The sequence below is a fragment of the Alnus glutinosa genome, chromosome 5 (genome assembly GCF_958979055.1).
Source record: "Alnus glutinosa chromosome 5, dhAlnGlut1.1, whole genome shotgun sequence".
NCBI classification, from domain to species: Eukaryota; Viridiplantae; Streptophyta; class Magnoliopsida; order Fagales; family Betulaceae; genus Alnus; species Alnus glutinosa.
In genome coordinates, this window is record NC_084890.1 from 22705091 (window position 1) to 22723148 (window position 18058).

At 37.1% G+C, this 18058-nt stretch overlaps 1 protein-coding gene across 3 annotated transcripts in view; it reads left to right on the top strand.

Annotated features, from left to right (window-relative positions):
- Positions 1-16664: 16664 nt before the first annotated feature.
- Positions 16665-18058, top strand: part of LOC133868363 (homeobox-leucine zipper protein ATHB-14-like) — an 8036-nt gene continuing 6642 nt past the window's right edge. The window contains exons 1-2 of one of the 3 annotated variants that reach the window (XM_062305247.1): positions 16665-17080; positions 17198-17381. In XM_062305247.1, the coding sequence (XP_062161231.1) occupies positions 17209-17381 (173 nt within the window). In that variant the 5' untranslated portion in view covers positions 16665-17080; positions 17198-17208. Of the gene's footprint in view, positions 17081-17169; positions 17382-18058 lie in introns of those variants that run through there. The other 2 variants (XM_062305246.1, XM_062305245.1) reach the window with 2 other exon arrangements.

Sequence of the window (18058 nt, forward strand, 5' to 3'; positions counted from 1 at the left end):
GTAAATCATATAAAATGTTTAACGTACATTTGAGTTGGTAAAATGAATTACATTTGTCCGTTTTAGCAGTAAAAATATAATCAGTGAGAATCGCAGATACTCCCTTAAATTCGACTTAATCATAACCTAATTCGGTCCGATTAAGGCATCAGTTTAGTAATCTACTTAATGTAGTTTTCTAGAATTTGCAAAAATACATAAATAGTAATGGTTTTAACCGAGTCTTCAAGCAATAGAGCTTGTAGTAACAAATGATGAGAAGTTTCATGCTTGATTTTTTTGGAAAAGAATCCTCTCAATTTCAAAAGAAATGGATCCTATCTATTTTAGGGTCAAGATTTAAAGTTAATACATCTAATGGTATACATGATTTTACATTATTTAAAATTTTAAAAAACGTGCACACATTGACTTCATATAAACCGTTAGATGCACCAACTTCAAATCCTGACCTTTCATTTAAAATAGATAGTATCCATTTCATTAAATAAAATGAAGAGAATCCTATTCTGATTTTTATGACCACATTTAAAGTTTTCATGTAGTAAATATTAAATTAACTCATGCTTATCTATCTTGTGCCATATCAGATCATGGAGACAATTGTTGTCATTTCACTGGAAAGCACATCTTCATTTCAGTGTTTTGGTGGAAAATGAATGAGGATGGTAAATAATAAAACTAATGTAAAATATATGTTAGTGGAAGCTATGAGTTTTTCCTATGCTTTATAAGGATTTATCCTGCCTTTATACTATATTGGATTTTGAATACACACATGCTAGTTGTGTTATCTAGTGCAAAGTATTAAGCGCACGCATGTTGCTTAGTCGTTTTAAACGCACTTAGCATTGTCGCACACGAGCCACAAACTTATTATTTACGTACGTGCATATTTTTTTGATGTGTACAACTGATATTCTAACAGTTATATTTTTAAATATTTAAGGGATCTATCTTTAAAAAGTGTTAATTTAGGGTATCTATCTTTCAATTTCAACTATCTGTTAGAATTTTTCGTTAAATCCAGTCAAAATTTTCAAAATACCCCTAATTTTTTTTAGAAAAATAAAAAATAAAAAATTGAAAGATCGATACCCTAAATTGACACTTTTTAAAGATGTTATACATTAATCGTAAAAGTGATGAAAAATTAGAAATTATAAGTAAAGTTCGAAAAAAAAATTAAAAAAAATTATATATATATATATCTTGTTTTGTGTCTTTTTGGATGACATAAGGCATGTTTTGATGTTCTTAAAAAGAAAAAAAAAAAAAAAAAAAAAAAAAAAAAAAAAAAAAAAAAAAAAAAGGCATGTTTTGATGTGTAACATACCGACAATCAAAGTGTATCCGATAGCGATTGATATCAGAGCCATTGAGATAAGGTTTTGTTAAATTGAATTGAGTGTACTCTACCCTCCAGGGCTACAACTGTTTTGGGCCTGGGTTTCACATCTACTAAATCACTTTATACATAAACTATGCCTACAAGTAAAGGTTCTACTTTTGACAATTTTTGATGCGACTTATAAAATCGTATATGGATCCGATACGAAATTAGAGAATTAAGGCAGAGAAATTTGATTTTTTTTTTTTTTTATTAAATTGGTTGGGTTATAGTTGACATTTTTTTAATTAATTTTTTTTATGCAACTTGTAAATCATATACAAACCTAATAATTTGAGTTCCGACAATAATTTGGTGAGGCCCGTCGATGATCCGGCGGTGGCTGACGGTAGTGGCCCAAGAGTGGCTTAGTGGTGTTCTGGGGGTGGCTCGTTAGTGGTTCGAGGTGGCTTAGTGGTGGTCAGGGTTTGGCTCGGTGGTGGTTCGAGGTGGCTCGATAGTGGTTTAGGATGGCTCGATGGTGATCCGGGGTGGCTTGGGTGTGGTCTGGCGTTGGCTGGTACTGGCTTGGTGGTGGTTCGGCGATTTGAGAATGAGAAACTCAAACTCAAAAAATGATTTACGAAATTTAAAAATAGAAATCATTTATCTAAACTAAATAAGACTTTTTAGTCCAACCGAAAAATTAAAAAAAAAATAATGATAATTCAATTTGACTATTATTTTTTATCGTACAAAATACTAAAAAATATTGAAAAATTAAAAAATATTTACGCCGAAACAAACTGACGTTAATAAACAGAATAAATTCATACATAGACAGCCACCTAATAGGGTATGGATAATGGATGGGAGGGGCCATGCCCCCCAAAGGCAAAACCCTTTTGAAATCGTTCAAAATTGCTTTACAAATAATGAAAAATCCAGTGAAATATAAATATATATATGTATTCCACCTCTGATAATACTGCTCTTGAATTCATACTCAAATGATGGATATATAACGAAAGAGAAGAATGCATGGGATGCATGTGTGATACTGAAGACTGATTAATGCTAGCTACTACTAATGTTATCATTCAATGCATGAGTCTCACTCGTCCTGCTAATCTTCCCTTTCCTTTCCTTTTCTAAGGTTTTGACAAATCAAATTCACATACTTTAATACCACTCCTAATCATAGCAAGTATTATGTCTATATATTATGCCATAATTAGCAGCAAAGATATCCAGAATTTTTCCATCACATGAGCATTAATTCCCTCCTCCTTTCTATCCATCTAGCTCCACCTTTACACCTCTTATCACTTACTCGATCACAGACAGAGAGAGAGAGAGAGAGACAGAGAGAGAGAGATGTGAAATGGAAGCAAAGGGCACACAATTGGAGAGTGAGTGAGTGAGAAACGTGGTGGGGGTGGGGTCTGTGTGTATAAGAAAGCTTTTGGTGCATGAGAAAATGGGGTCAGCCTCCTCTCCACCAAGAAAGAACTTTTGGGTCCCTCAGACGGGGCTGGAAAGGGACATCCACCACTGTAAATTTTGCAAAATCACGCAATGTGAGATGGGAAACATGCCCCAGTGGTGGGGTCTCCTTGTCCAAAATCCCTTGTTTTGTGCATCCCCCTCTTCTTAAAAGAAAGAAAAAGAGAAGCAAAGGGCTGCATGATCATAATCTGGCCAGGGAGACAAGAAAACACCAAGGGAGTCTGTGTAGCCATTGACTCCCCCTCCTTCACCTCTCATCATAAGCCCATTAATTATATATTTATTTATAAATGTGTGTGTGTGTGTCTGTGTTAGAGAGAAAGGAAAAGAGAAAGGAGTGTTTTCAAGCTTTGGATTCTTTCAAGAAATGAAACCCTTTATGTAAAAATGTCAACCTTTGTGAAATCTGAAAGTCAATTGCTTTTCTCTCTCTCTCTCTCTCTCTCTCTCTTGGATTCTTCTGAGCCAAGGCATGGAGAGGTGGGAAACACTCTCAATTGTCCCCAAAAGGAGTGGTTGGTGCGGTCGATCTTAACCCAAAAAAAAAAAAGGTGATCGAGTTTTAGAGTTAGATTATAGCTTTGCGGTTTAAGACTAATTGGTAGGATCTAACTTTGAGATCGAGGGTTTAGATTCTATATTGTATGACGAGGAACTTCCCACATCATGACGTAATATTTCATATACCCTCCGAACCTGACACGGATCAAGTTAAACTCCGCTTCGTTACGGACGTTACCTTAATGAATTGTTTACACTAAAAAAAATTCGAACCTTAAATTTGATGAAGATGTCACAAATCTGAAACCTTCACCACTTGAGCCACAATGCTTTTAAGACGTTTGATTTTTGTGAGGCAATGCTCGCTTTAACAAAGAAGACATTTGTTATATATTCTAATGCATGAGGTTGAACCTAATATATTTCTTTTGCAACTTGCATGGCACGTAGACAACGAAAAGCATGGACAAGTTGATCGAATTCATGATGACACCCCTCATGAAATAATAACATATATATATATATATATATATATATATATATATATATATATATATATATATATATATATATATATATATATAGAGAGAGAGAGAGAGAGAGAGAGAGAGAGAGAGAGCCTGGATTTCAATATTTAATTATATATCACCTATACGAGTGAGTAGTACGTAGGCAGTAGGTATTTATACGTAAAGAGAAATGACTAATGCATAACAATTGTATACATATTGTGCATGAGTGTAGACACATGAGGTGGGACTCACTTCATGAGTTCCATCTCATAAGGAAAAGCTTCTTGCACAACCTTACTGTGCAAAGATCATTCCCTCATCCCACATATGTGCACAACCGTTATGCAATTAAGGATCACTGCTCATACGTAAATGGTGTATCAATGGTCAATCTTTCTTCGTCCATGAAGCCTAGCTTGCCCACTTCCTATTATTTTAATTAACTACTTCTCAGAAGGACTAGCCTCTATATATATGTATACACTTGTCTACCCAAAAGCTTCATCGCCACTTTGGAGCAACACAATGGGAGGCCAACCCTATTGCACTATCCTACTGTTTTCGTTTAATCATTGAAAGAAAAAAGCAACTTATTATATATATAATATGGTATATAGATGAAAGTCTTGCCAATTTCTGAGCAATATTGTATAACGTGATTGATCATTTTACTTCATATTGAGCATTATATAAGCATCTAGATTGTATTAACTCTGTCGAGATTCATGATTTTTGAATTATAAAGTGTGTATATATATATATATAAGTAATAATAATAATAATAAATAAATAAATAAAGGTCTTTTAGGAAAGAGATCTATAAGAGACCATCTAGTGAAGCCACTTTGACGCCCAAGCTAGCTGGTTAGTGAGGATAAGTTGAGGGGAAATTCTAGCAGAGTGTTGCTAGGGTCGAAATTGCATACTTGTGAGGTCTACATTGCTTCCTTATATAGGCCGACGCCTCTTCCTCTCCCTTAGGGTTTTAAGGCCTCCTACCAAAAAGTTGTTATTGACATGGAAATTCTATCAACCTATTGGGGATGGCAGCAAGTCGTGAGTATTCGGTTAGTTGAATTGGCGGAAGGGGAATCGGCCGCTAATTGTTATCCTTTTGGCAATTGTGCACTCGGATCATAGGAGCTAGTTGAGTTATGAGCCGTCGGGTCTTTGGTAGCCTGTAATTCTTTATACTCCTAAAAGTTAACTAAACTTTCTAGTGGACGGGCCTCTTTAGAGTTCGCCGATGTCTGAACTCTCCAGAGAGCAACCTCATAACTCATAAATAAAACTATTTCCCCCTACTATACACAGATGCACATAAAAACACACTATCATCTAAATCTGTCAAATAAAACACAAGAATCTCACTGAACTAACCTCTTATTTTTATTTTTATTTTATCTAATCAAATGAGAAAATGGTTACAAAAAAGGTTACGGGCTTACCTTAATTATTTGAAGGAGGTCGATCTTGAAGTTATGACTACAACAAGCTATATATTCTACTTCATGCGATTAAAGTTAAAGGTTATTCAATCAACTTTCCAAAGGATTAATTAAACACAGGGAATGATTGAGAGCATTTGCCTTAAGTCTTTAACACTTGAATTTAATTTCTTCTAAATCATTCTCATTTACTCACCAGATCGATTGAAGAACAAATACATATATATATTTATTTGTGAATTACCTTTTTCTGATTAATTATTTTAATCAATGATTAATACGGGCACCAAAGTGTGTCATAGCCATTTCGTAGCTCATGCAAATCCCATTTTCAATGCATTAAAATAAAAGTGGCCTAATCTTAACCACCCCACTGATCCACTGCATGTGCCTATCAAAACAATTAATCTACTTAATTACATATTAATTCACCATCGAACCCCACCTCTAAAGTAAACATTAATTTCTAGTGGAATGACTGTTTATGCTGAATTATCTTCTTCTCTCTTCGATTTTAAACACCACCCTCCCTTGGACCACCACCCCGCCCCACCATAAAGGGTGGTAGTCCAGCGGCTTTAAGTTAATTCTCACGTGGTTAGGTAAACACTTCTCACAATGAAAATCTTTGTATTTGATTAGTGTAAACGAACTTAAGTCTCATTGATATTTTAGTGGGGTTAGGTCGGACTATAGTTCACCACTTCACCTCCGTTTAAAAGAGCGTCTGTAATTTTCTGCTTTGCTGACCGTTCATCAAAATAGAAAAACCACCTCCCATCGCTTTATCTACCCATTTTTGCATAAAACCAAAATAAAATAAAATAAAATAAATAACCCAACCCTCCTTTCTCTTTCTTTTTGGTTAATAACCCTTACCCCTTTTCAGAGACTAGGTAGTGGCCCTCATCTTTTTCTCTCGAACCAATGTTGGTGGGCTGATAGCCTGATCGATACTTTTATATTGTAGGGCTCAGAATGTTAACGTTTTTATTTTATTTTATTTTATTTTTGTCTTACGATTATTCTTCTCAAAATAAAAATACTAACAAATAATTCAAACACAAAACACTTTTAAAAATAAAAAATAATTATAATTTGTACATATATATCACCCAAAAACAAAAGAAACCAAAAAAAAAAAAAATACTTTCCAAAACACATTAATAAAGATAGCCGTAGTTGTTTTACAGGTAACATTTGCTATTATTCTAAAACTACATAATGTAACTTTATATCATGAAATAACTTCGTAAAATGTTCGATACACAATAATAAATGATAGAAAAGGAAAATTATTGTTCGAAACGTTAGAAAAATACTATCTATTTTCAGCCGACCCTAGAGAAAAAAAAAAACTCTCAGAAAATAGATCTAAGAAGAGAAGGGAGCAGATCTGCTCCCTCCTCCTCTCCCTTTTCCTTTCTACTCCTCACTCCTACATTACTCCTCTCATTCTAGTTTTTTTGTTTGTAGGTGTTCTCTGATCAAATTAGTAATTTTGGCATCTCCGCTATGCATCTGTCCATCTACCTCTGTGTTGTATCGTTCATATCCTCCATGGTTGTTGCTGTTGTTTGCTACTGTTTGCTGCTTGAGTTTGTGCTTTGAATAAGAGTTTTCTTCTCCATAAATTTGATATGATGGACGATCTATGGGATGAAGGTTAGTCTGGTATGAGAGATTATCTCTCACGGCCTAGATAGTTCGGTGTGAAAGGTTATTTCTCACAGCCGATTTAAATAAATTTTTCTACGATATTTGGCTACCTTGTCTTAGATCTAGTTTGTTCGAAGCAGATCGTACATGAGTTAGCAGAAGATGAAAGTCATAGAAAGCACTTTATTTTATGAATTTTGTTTATATCTATATCTTTGTAACCTCATAACATATAGCTATGATTTTGCAGAGCTTTGTACTTTGTAATGTAAAAGTTTTATGCTCGTAATCTTTGATCAATGAAATATACAGATCTTTCGTTAAAAAAAAATGATAAAAAAGGAAAAACAAGAAATTAATCTGGTTTGACCATAAAAGTTTACATTAACGATGTAAAAAAACTCAGAAGATTTAATCTTTCTTATTTACCTCAATTTAATATATATTTACAAAGCATCAACCGATTGGGGTGTACAAGCAGTAATTGCCTCTAATTGCCAATCGCAATTAAGCAGTTATCAAATTTTCATAATCGCAACCGTTTTGCCTGAGGCGGTTAGTGATTTTAAAATAACCATCGGTTAGTGGATATTGAAACTTATAACTGCACTGCATAACCACTTTTTAAAAATTAGTTATTGGACCTTCTTAGAGCCTCTTTTTAAAGCCTATTTTAGATGATTTTTGGCATTTTTAAAATAATTAGAAGGCTTCAAAATGCAATAAAACCCAAGAATATTATTATTATTATTTTACGAATAAATATCAATTTCATTAAACTCAAAATGAAAACCATATATCAAACGCACCAAAATGATGTCGTTTTGTATATTATTATTATTATTATAAAAGTAGCGGTTATCGGTTATTAACCACCTTTGCAACCCCTAAAATTGCTAACTGTCCCAACCACCTACAAAAGCAGTTATGTGGTTAGAAGTTATTAAGCGATAAGATTATAATATATAATATAAATATACAATTTCATAATAAAACATAATGTAAGATTTATTAGAAATACAAGGTTTATGAAGTTAATTTTTATAAGCTTCTAAATAAAAACTATTTATCTTGTTAACTCAAGATAACTTTACAAAAATTGCCGTTGAAACAAAAATTTAAGTGTTTTTTCTCTCTGGGTCATTGCTGTACCTAGAGGAGAAAGTTGGATTTTCAAGTCCTGTGACGGGATTGTGAAGCTGCTTTCCGTTTTTTCGTGGTAGTTTTGTTGGAGGAATTCTCAGGTACAAGGTCATGGCAGAGGACCTCTCGAATTTAAGGCGGAATTTTTCGCTCTCGGAGGAGGAAAGCTTAGTGGTAGAGACCATGGTCCAAGGCTTGCCTGATGCTGTTAATCGAGGAAGAGTGTGTCTGGTTGGGAAACTGATAGCCGATCATACCATCGATAAGGATGCCATTAAACCCACCTTGATTAGGTGTTGGAGACCTTCTAGGAATACGATATTCAAGGCATTGGGTGATAACATTTTCTTAGTGGAATTTTAAAATGTATGGGACAAGCCCAGAGTGCTTGAAGGTAGACCTTGGATCTTCGAAGGGAATTTGTTTTCAGTGGAGGACTTCAACGAGACTATAGCCCTAGCCAGAATGGCATTCGATTAGGCGTCATTTTGGGTCCATATGTTTCATCTCCCTCTGGCGTGCATGTGTGAAACTATGGGAGTCCAAATAGGAAGTTCGGTTGGACTGGTGGAAGTGGTTGAGACCGAAGAAGATGGTGTGGGCTGGGTGGAGTACCTCAGAGTTAGGATTCGTTTTGATATTACTAAGCCGCTTGTGCGGGGAAGAGTTCTGGAAATTAATGGTGATATCACCTGGGTTGCCTTTCAAAACAAAAGACTCCCCAAGTTCTATTTCCACTGTGGTGTCATCCGTCATGGGGTGGAGGGATGCCTGGGCAGACAAAGGACCTCATCTCAAGGAGTGAAAGCGGGGGAGCAATTTGGCTCCTAGTTGCACGTCTCTCCAGTGTACAGATGTCCCGGCTTTGGCTGCGGATGGACATATTGGGATGATGCTGATTCTCCTTCAAGATATGGACAGGGGAGGCCACTGGGAGCAAAGCAGGGGACCCTTTCGGCAAAGAACTTCACAGGGCAGATGATGCGGGATTCTTTGGCACAAACATAGATTTTCATCACTCAGTGGACCGAAGCAGTGACGACTAGAATGTTGTGGCTGCACCGATGGTCCTGGCAGGAAGCAGTTGCGTTACGGAAGCACGTGCTCAAGATCAAACGCCAATACCGGGCGAGATAATAGGTGATGTGATCATGCATAGGCAGTTAGATCCGCTTAAGAAGGATTCACTGGATAAGTCTTCCCCCATGTAGAAGGAACGTGATGGAGGACAATTAGGAGTCCACGTAGGGGATTCGGTTCCTATTAAACAAATGTCTTTGGGCGACACTGTGATGTTGGGCTTCGAAGCAAACCCTCAGACCAAGGGTCCAATTGCTCTTCCATGCAAGGGAGGCCCAGATGGCATATTGTCCACCGATTGGGTGAACATACCCATTACTCAAGAGTTCCAGGACTTTCCCAAATGGTATGATCCCTTCTAGTCATTCTGGTTTCTCTCCTCGCTCGAGGGACACCAATTCACCAGCAAAGGTACATAAATGGAAAAGGAAAGTCGGCACAGTGAAGGCTCCCCTTTGTCTATCACTAGTCCCCACTGGCGGCCGGGGCAAAAGGGGAACGAAGACTAGGCCTGGTAGGTTTGAGGTAGAGGCTAGATCAGCGAAGCAAGGGCGTTGAACAGAGGCAACTACAGAAATATCAAGGGCGAAGGCTGATTTTTAGCCCCACCAGTCCTCATGAGTCTACTCAGTTGGAACTGCCGGGGGCTTGGGAACCCCGAGACAGTTCGGGACCTTTGCCGTTTGTTGAAGGAAAATAGACCCGATATGGTTTTCCTCATGGAAACCAAGTTAACTTTTGTTCGCTTTAACTCTCTCAAAACTAATTTGGGGTTCAATTGTGTGTTCATGGTAGATAGTAAAGGAAGGAGGGGAGGGCTGGCTTTGCTTTGGAAAGATGACTTTCGTGTGACGATACACAATTTTAGTTTGAGGCACATCAACGCAACAATGTTCTCTGACGATCGCGATTTTAGCTGGAAATTTACGGGGTTCTACAGATACCCAGAAGTGGGAAAGAGGAAGGAATCCTGGGCTCTCTTTAGACATTTGGCATCTTTCTCTCCGAACGCATGGCTCTATACAAGTGATTTTAATGAAGTTCTTGTGGTATCGGAAAAGCAGGGGGGAGCACGAAGACCTCGGCCACAAATGATAGACTTTCAAAACGCCTTGGATCATTGCCATCTAAGTGATATGGGTTTCTTCGGCCTAAGATTTACGTGGTCCAACTGGCAGAATGATAGTATGTTACTACAGAGCAACTCGACAGAGCTATGGCAAACATCCTGTTTGCCTCACGGTTTCGTCAACTTTTGGTGGAGGTCCTAGCAGCAAGGAGTTTGGATCATGCTCCATTATGTGTTGTTTTACATCCGGCTATGGCAAGCCAGAGGAGATGTTTGAGGCTTGGTGGCAGTGTAAGGAGGGGTTTTCGCAAGTGGTCAGACAGGTGTGGAAAGAAAGACTTGGCATCCAAGTTCCTTGGGGAATACTGAAGGCGAAAATTTTTAAGAGTAAAACTGCATGCAAACATTGGCGCCAAGTCCATGCTAATCCTACTAACCGACTGATAATGCAGAAGTTAGGCTGGGTGAATTACAGGGGGAGGGAGATGGCTTGAATCTGGAACCCATCAACCATCTTCAAGGAGAAGTAAACGATTTTAATTGAAATGGAAGAGTTAAAGTCGAGGCAAGGAGCTCAACAAAACTGGCTTCAATATGGCGATAAAAATTCCAAGTACTTTCATGCTTGTATGAATCAAAGGAGGAAAACAAATATAATCAAGCAAGTCCGAATTGTGGAGGGGTTGTTGTGTACAAGGCAGGGAGACATCGAAGTAGCTTTCCTAAATTACTATAAGGACCTCTTTCGGTCCAGCAGGTTGGAGGGTATTGGAGGTTGTTTATCGGGAATGGCATGACAGGTAATAGATGAGATGAATGCGGCTTTGATGAAACCATGCATTCTCAAGGAGGTTAGTCTTGCTTACAGTACATCGTGCCTTTCAAAGCTCCAGGCCCGGACGGTTTCCCAACCTTATTTTATCAACATAATTGGGCTAACATTGGAGAAGGGGTTTGTCATGCTATAAATAATTTATTTATATTGGATTATGTGGGCGAAGAGATTAATACTACCCATATTATGCTAATTCCAATAAAAGCACAACATCTTTCAGTCTTTGATTTAGACCTATTAGCCTGTGTAATGTCCTCTATAAGATCATATCAAAGGTGTTGGCTAACCGGCTCAAAGAAGTACCTGCAACTAGGAGGCAAGCAAAGCGTAGCCCTAGCCAGGCCCGAAGTGAATGAGTCTGGGGTCCGTGGAAAGGATTGTAGGTCCTTGGAGCATTGACCGTCAGCGCAAGGATTTTATATAAGATAGTGTAATGAAGCGAAGCTTATATAAGCGTAGCGGAATGATCTCTGCATACACGCGTATTAGTATTTATAGTTAATAAAAATGAGTGTCTTATATTATTTAAGCAAATCAAAGTGCCTTTATTCTGGGGCGGTTGATTTCTGATAATATTCTGGCGGCCTATGAGACATTGCATTCCATGCAAACACGTCGTTGGAGTAAAACAGGGTATGTCGCTGTGAAACTTGATATGAGTAAGGCTTATGACAGGGTTGAATGAAGTTTTTTGGAAGCGGTGATGTAGAGGATGGGTTTTGCATCAAAATGGTGGGATCTGATCATGCAATGTTTAAAGTCAGTCTGGTTCTCCATCCTCATTAATGGGCAACAAACGGACCGTTTTCAGCCTTCTCGAAGCATTCAACAAGGGGCCCCTCTCACCGCACATCTTTATCATTTGTGCTGAAGCCCTTAGTACATTGTTATTCCAAGCTGAGTCTTCGGGATGGCTCACAGGGGTTCCTTCTTCCCCTAAGGGCCCTCGACTGCACCATCTATTTTTTGCGAGTGACAGTTTACTGTTTTGCAGGGTTACTCCCAGTGATTGGGGGCGTTTGTCCCAACTTCTAGAGAGCTATGAAAAGGCCTCGAGGCAACCGCTGAACAAAGGAAAAACATCTATTTTCTTCAGTTGAAATACTAGTCAAGAGGCCCGTGATTGTATTCTTCGGTTATCTGGGGTTCCTAGCACGCAGAGATATGATAAATACTTGGGTTTACCAACTCTAGTGGGAAAATCCAGGATGAGTGAACTCAAAAGTATTAAGGACAGGATCTGGAAGAGATTGCATGACCGGAAAACTAAATTCCTGTCTTAGGCTAGTAAGGAGATTCTTCTGAAGGTGACAGGGATGTAAATAAACTAGTTAGTTTGACAACCCGTTCGGTTTAGCCCGATCCAAACTCGAGCTTGATACTGTAAAAACTCATTTGTTATTGTAGAAACCCGCTCGATTAGTAAGTGATACATACCTGACTCGTACGACAAAACTCGATAGGGGCTCATGAGCTCAGCTTGTTTAAAGCTCAACTGGATCACTCGTCCGGCTTGTTAGTCTGACTCGTTAGCTCATTCATATATTTTACATATATTACTAAAAATGAATTATATAAATTTAAGCATGTATATTAATAATTAAGTAATATATGTTATTTAATATTTATATGTGTGTGCATTAGTTAACATATTAACTAATTAGTTCATAAACTAACATATTATCTAATTAATTAACATATACTAAGTAAATATAATTAACTATATGTTACTCGATATATATATATATATATATATATATATATATATATATATATATATATATAATACTTTGATAATAGTATTTATTATATTAAACTAACATATTAAGTTATTAATAGTTAGTATGGAGGTTGTTCACAAACTCGGACTTGAACTCAGCTTTAATCACACATTAAAAAATTTAATAGCCTACCTCGAGTTCTAGTTGAGCCGAGCTTGTCGAGTAACCTGGCTCGGCTCGGCTCGAATGTCATTCTCAACGAGCTTGAAGTCGCTCGAGTTTTAAACGAGCCGAGCTTGAACGCCCATTTTATAGCTTGGCTCAAATTCGAGCTCGACTCATAAACGAGCTAGTCTTGAAATCTTAAAACTCGACTCGGCTCAGCTTGATTACATCCCTAGAAGGCGGTAATACAGGCCATTCCAACGTACAGTATTAGAGTGTTTCTCCTTCCTGTGAGGCTAAGTACAAAAATTAATTCCTAATGCAAAATTTCTGATGGGGGCACAAAGAAAATTCCTCCAAGATTCATTGGATGAGCTGGAAGAAGCTGGGTTTCTCCAAATCTCAGGGGGGTATGGGCTTTCACGATTTGAGGTGTTTTAATCTCGCCATGTTAGCTAAGCGGGGTGGCGTCTCATTTAGAACCCAAACAGTTTGGCAGGTCAGATTTTAAGAGCAAAATACTTTCCCAAGAATACTTTCTTGGAAGCTAATCTTGGACGAAGATCGTCTTTTGCATGGCATAGCATTTTATTCTTCAAAGATCTTCTTAAGGAGGGGTTGTGTTGACGCGTTGGAGATGGGAGATCGGTGAAGATTTGGGGGAACAAGTGGCTTCCTTCTCCTTCAACGTATGCTATCTAATCACCTATGAAGATTCGTTCTAGTGACGCTACGATTAGTGCCCTCATCGACCTGTACACGAAATGGTGGAATGTGCCTCTCATACGTTCCATATTTTGGAAGGAGGAAGCCGATTGTATCACTTCCATTCCTATTAGCAAACATGGCCTACAAGATTTGAGAATTTGAAGGGAAACATCAACAAGCAAAATTTACGGTTCGAAGTGCTTACTATGTGGCGAAAGATCGGCAGGAGGCTTAGCGTGGGGAGAGTTCTCACAATTCAGATTTTCACAATCTGTGGAAAAGGATATGGGGACTATTTGTCCCTAACCCGATCAAGTTGTTTCTTTGGCATGCTTGCCAAAACATTCTCTCTTCAAAAGCTAACTTGATGAAGAAAGGGATTGCCCTTGATTTGGTTTGTATTTTCTGCAAATCAGCATAGGAAACGATTTGTCATATCATATGGGACTGCCCCTCGGCCATGGATGTATAGAGAGCATGTGACCAAAGGATTCAGAAAAGTGTTGTGGTTGGTACTACCTTCATAGAGGTGATGGAGTACTTGCTAGAGAGGTGCACTTCCAAGGAGTTAGCTATGCACGCAAAAATAGCTCGGCGAATTTGGTTAAGGCGAAACACCATGGTTAGGGCTTCTGTGCTCTTGTTGACTTTCTTCTAGTCTTTGAATGAATCAGATCTTTTGACAAAAAGAAAAAAAGAAGAAGATAATATTATAGAAGTAATGAATAAGTTAATTAAACTATCCATGAACAAGCTTAAATTTGTTTAGCAATAAATAAATTGAATTTGAATAAATTATTTACCTCAATAATAAATTTGAGTTCTATGCACGTCTACAATAAAATTAAATAGATCCGGCTAAATTAGATTCCAAGTCTAATTAAAAATAATTATTAGGTCATAGAGTAACTACACACCTTTCGAGAATGAAAAACTATTTTTAGAAATGAAAACATAATTAAACAATGAAATGACTTGACATGTGGGACAATTATTCGATTGATATCTTTGCCTACCAAACATAAAAGTAAAAAACGAGTAAGAACTCATGAATGAATATTCTATATGATCTTTAAAGAAGAAAGTGGCTTTCTCCCAATTATTTTTTATTTTTAAAATAAAAATATTTAACAAATATATATATATATATATATATATATATATATATATATATATATATATATATATATATATATATTATTATTATTATTATTATGTTACATCAAAACACTACTTCAAATAAAACTAAAAGGCATTAACAAACTAAGTCATTTATCATTTTAAAAATATGCAAAGGATACCTAAAAGTTAATGAGCCATAAATTTGTTGTTTTAAGAAAAACTCTCAACCTTTGCTTTATTAATAGAACCAACAAAAAAAAAGAAATAAATTAAATTAAAAAGATGTTTAAATTATATGTGATACAATTCTGCATTTGAATTACACCACTCAATATCTTACTATGAAAAAAAAAAAAAAAAAAACCAAATCTTTTAATTAAGTGATTCTATTTAGTTGATTGTTATATGATTGTCATACAATTGAGTTAAACTATAAGTGAAAATCAATAATTTTTTTTTTATTTTTTTTTATTTTTTTTTTGTCTTACAAGTAAATATTTATGAGCTAATTTTTATTTGAGAGCCCATTCTATATGGTCATGGCAGAAAACAAGAGATTTTTGCCCACCAATAAATACACGACACATCAGTTTAGAACACCAAAGCACTATAGGGTGAAAACACCCAATCACACCACATTGAAGCTACCTAGGACCCCAACCCGCTTGGCTGAAACCCCATCACCACCTCCCTAACCCAACCCCCCATAGCTGCACAATCGCAGTTGCCACTAATGAGTCAGTCGGCAGAGTCAGAGTCGACCTGAGTTGACGGTGAGTGATAGCTCGGATAGAAGGGTTGGCCCGAAGACCACCCCAAAGACCTCGTGGGTGGCCTCATGGCCGCCCCATGGACCGGGGGTAGCCACGCGGCCACACTCCACTGGCCGGGGGTGCCCGCGCAGCAACCCTCGGGGTGAGAGACCTGCGGATGTGGGCGGAGGTGCTATGGAGCAAGGACTCTTAACGGGTCTGAGAGGTTTTCACGAGAAATGGGTGGGGCATTTGCTATGATTCAATGTTTCAACAATAGTTAAATTTTTTTTGTTCTTAGATGATGTGTTTATTCTTTATTGGTAGGCAGAAAAGTTTTGTTTTATGCCTTCACCTTATTTAAGTTATATTCTTTTTATTTTTACAGTAAGAAAGTCGTATACCAATTTATTAAAAATTATTACTTTATCTCAAAAATTGAGAAATATTATTTATAGGACTGTATGGATATTTTTATATATATATATATATATATATATATATATATATATATATATATATATATATATATATATATTGATGCGAATGCTAATTTTCTTGTATAACAACCATATTACCCAAGCATGCCCCTTGTTATACTTATACCGCAATTCTGGTCCATTTTCTCTGTTTCTTTTGTTTTGTTTTCCTTTGTCGGGGGTGGTCCATCGTCTCTGTCTTCACGCCTCCCATACATGCCCACCGTTTATCATCCATACATCGCATCCTAATATCCTATCCTATATATACATACATATACGCCATGCCATGCATCATCAAGAAAAATGTTTCCCTGAAGAGAGAGAGAGAGAGAGAGAGACCGGCAGGCTCACCTGTAGCTTTATCTTTTTCCTGGAGAGAGAGAGAGAGAGAGAGATAAACAGCGACCCATTTGTCAAAAAACGTCTCTCTTTGATCTGGCTGGCCAAAATCAGCTCTCTGCCCTCTCATTTATTCCCTTTCCCTTCTCTCTCTCTCTTTCTTTTTTCTTTTTTCTTTTTTTTTTTGGGTCAATTTTCACATCACACAGTTAAAGAGATACACAGAGAGAGAGAGACAGAGGGGTTTTTTTTTTTTTTTTTTTTTTTCTGCCAAAAACACAAAAACCCAGAGAAAAGAAAAAGGCAATGCATATAGCCAGGTGGGCTTTCATTTGCCATTGGGTGTTTGTTTTTTCTGTTCGCTTTCCCTGTCACCTACACGCAAAACAAACATAAACACACTAGTCTATCTATTTTCTGTGGGTTGGTTCTCTCCTCTTCACTGTTAAAAGTTCTCGAGATTGGCGTTTAAGATAGAGACCACAGGACTCTCTCCCCTGTTTTTTTCAAGTTCTCAAGCTCTTACCTAGCGTTTGCCTTGAGAGAAAGTAAAAAGAAAAAGAACAGCTGATGAAGGAGAAAGTAGGCTCTCTTGGAGGAGAGAGCCTGCCACAGAACACCACCAGCAATAACAAAGAAGCTGAAGAAGCAGAACCAAAGCTACCACCTTTTTAGGATCCCCATTTTCCCCAAAACAACTTCTGGGTCTGTGCTGGTTTTGTTGTTTTTCTTCTTCTTTTTTTTCTTTTTTCTTTTTTTGAGTTGTTTTGTAAGGTTTTGGTGTTGTCTTATGTATGGCGCTTTCTGTGTACAAAGTTTCAGCAAATAACCAGATGGATACCAGCAAGTACGTGAGGTATACGCCAGAGCAGGTGGAGGCATTGGAGAGGGTGTACACAGAATGCCCAAAGCCTAGCTCTTTGCGAAGGCAACAGCTCATTAGGGAGTGTCCTATTCTTTCCAACATTGAGCCCAAACAGATCAAAGTCTGGTTTCAGAACCGCAGGTAGACGGATGCGAATATGTACAAGATGAAAACTCGTCCACTTTGTCAATGTTGATTTTTTTACTATTTTATGTTTTGAGTAAAGAAACAAAAAATTCTCTTTTTTGTGTGTGTGTGGGGCTTTGACCCATTTTCTTTTCAAATAATTTTGGGTGGTATTACAATTTGGTTTGGGGGGAAATGAAGAATGTGAAGTGGGTCTTTTTTTTTTTTTTTTTCTTTTTCCATGCATACATAAATTAGAAGTGGTAGGCTTTGCAAATTGGCTGCTTTTGTCTCAGTTTATGTTGTTTTTTCTAGTCAGTATCAGTTCATTATTGTGGGAAACTCATGACTTTATCTACCGGATCCTCTTTCACTCTCTTTCCAGCGTCATTTTGTTTTGTCATAACATCCTTTCTCTCATTTTATTTAGAAAATTATTGGAGATTTCTCTGTAAGGAAATGTAGGTTTGTTTTGAATGGTTTTTTCACCGTTTTCTTAGAAATGGTGGGAGTTCCTAGAGGAGAGAAAAGCTGTCATCTTTTTCTTTTTCTTTCTATGGGTTTGTTTTGATCATTTTTCCTTTCTAGCTTTTAGATGCGAAACCTGTGTCTAAAAATAATTTTTCTGGTTGCATATTTAAGCTTTTATACGCTGTCTTGTACTAAAGAAGAACACATGTTCTTACTGCCCC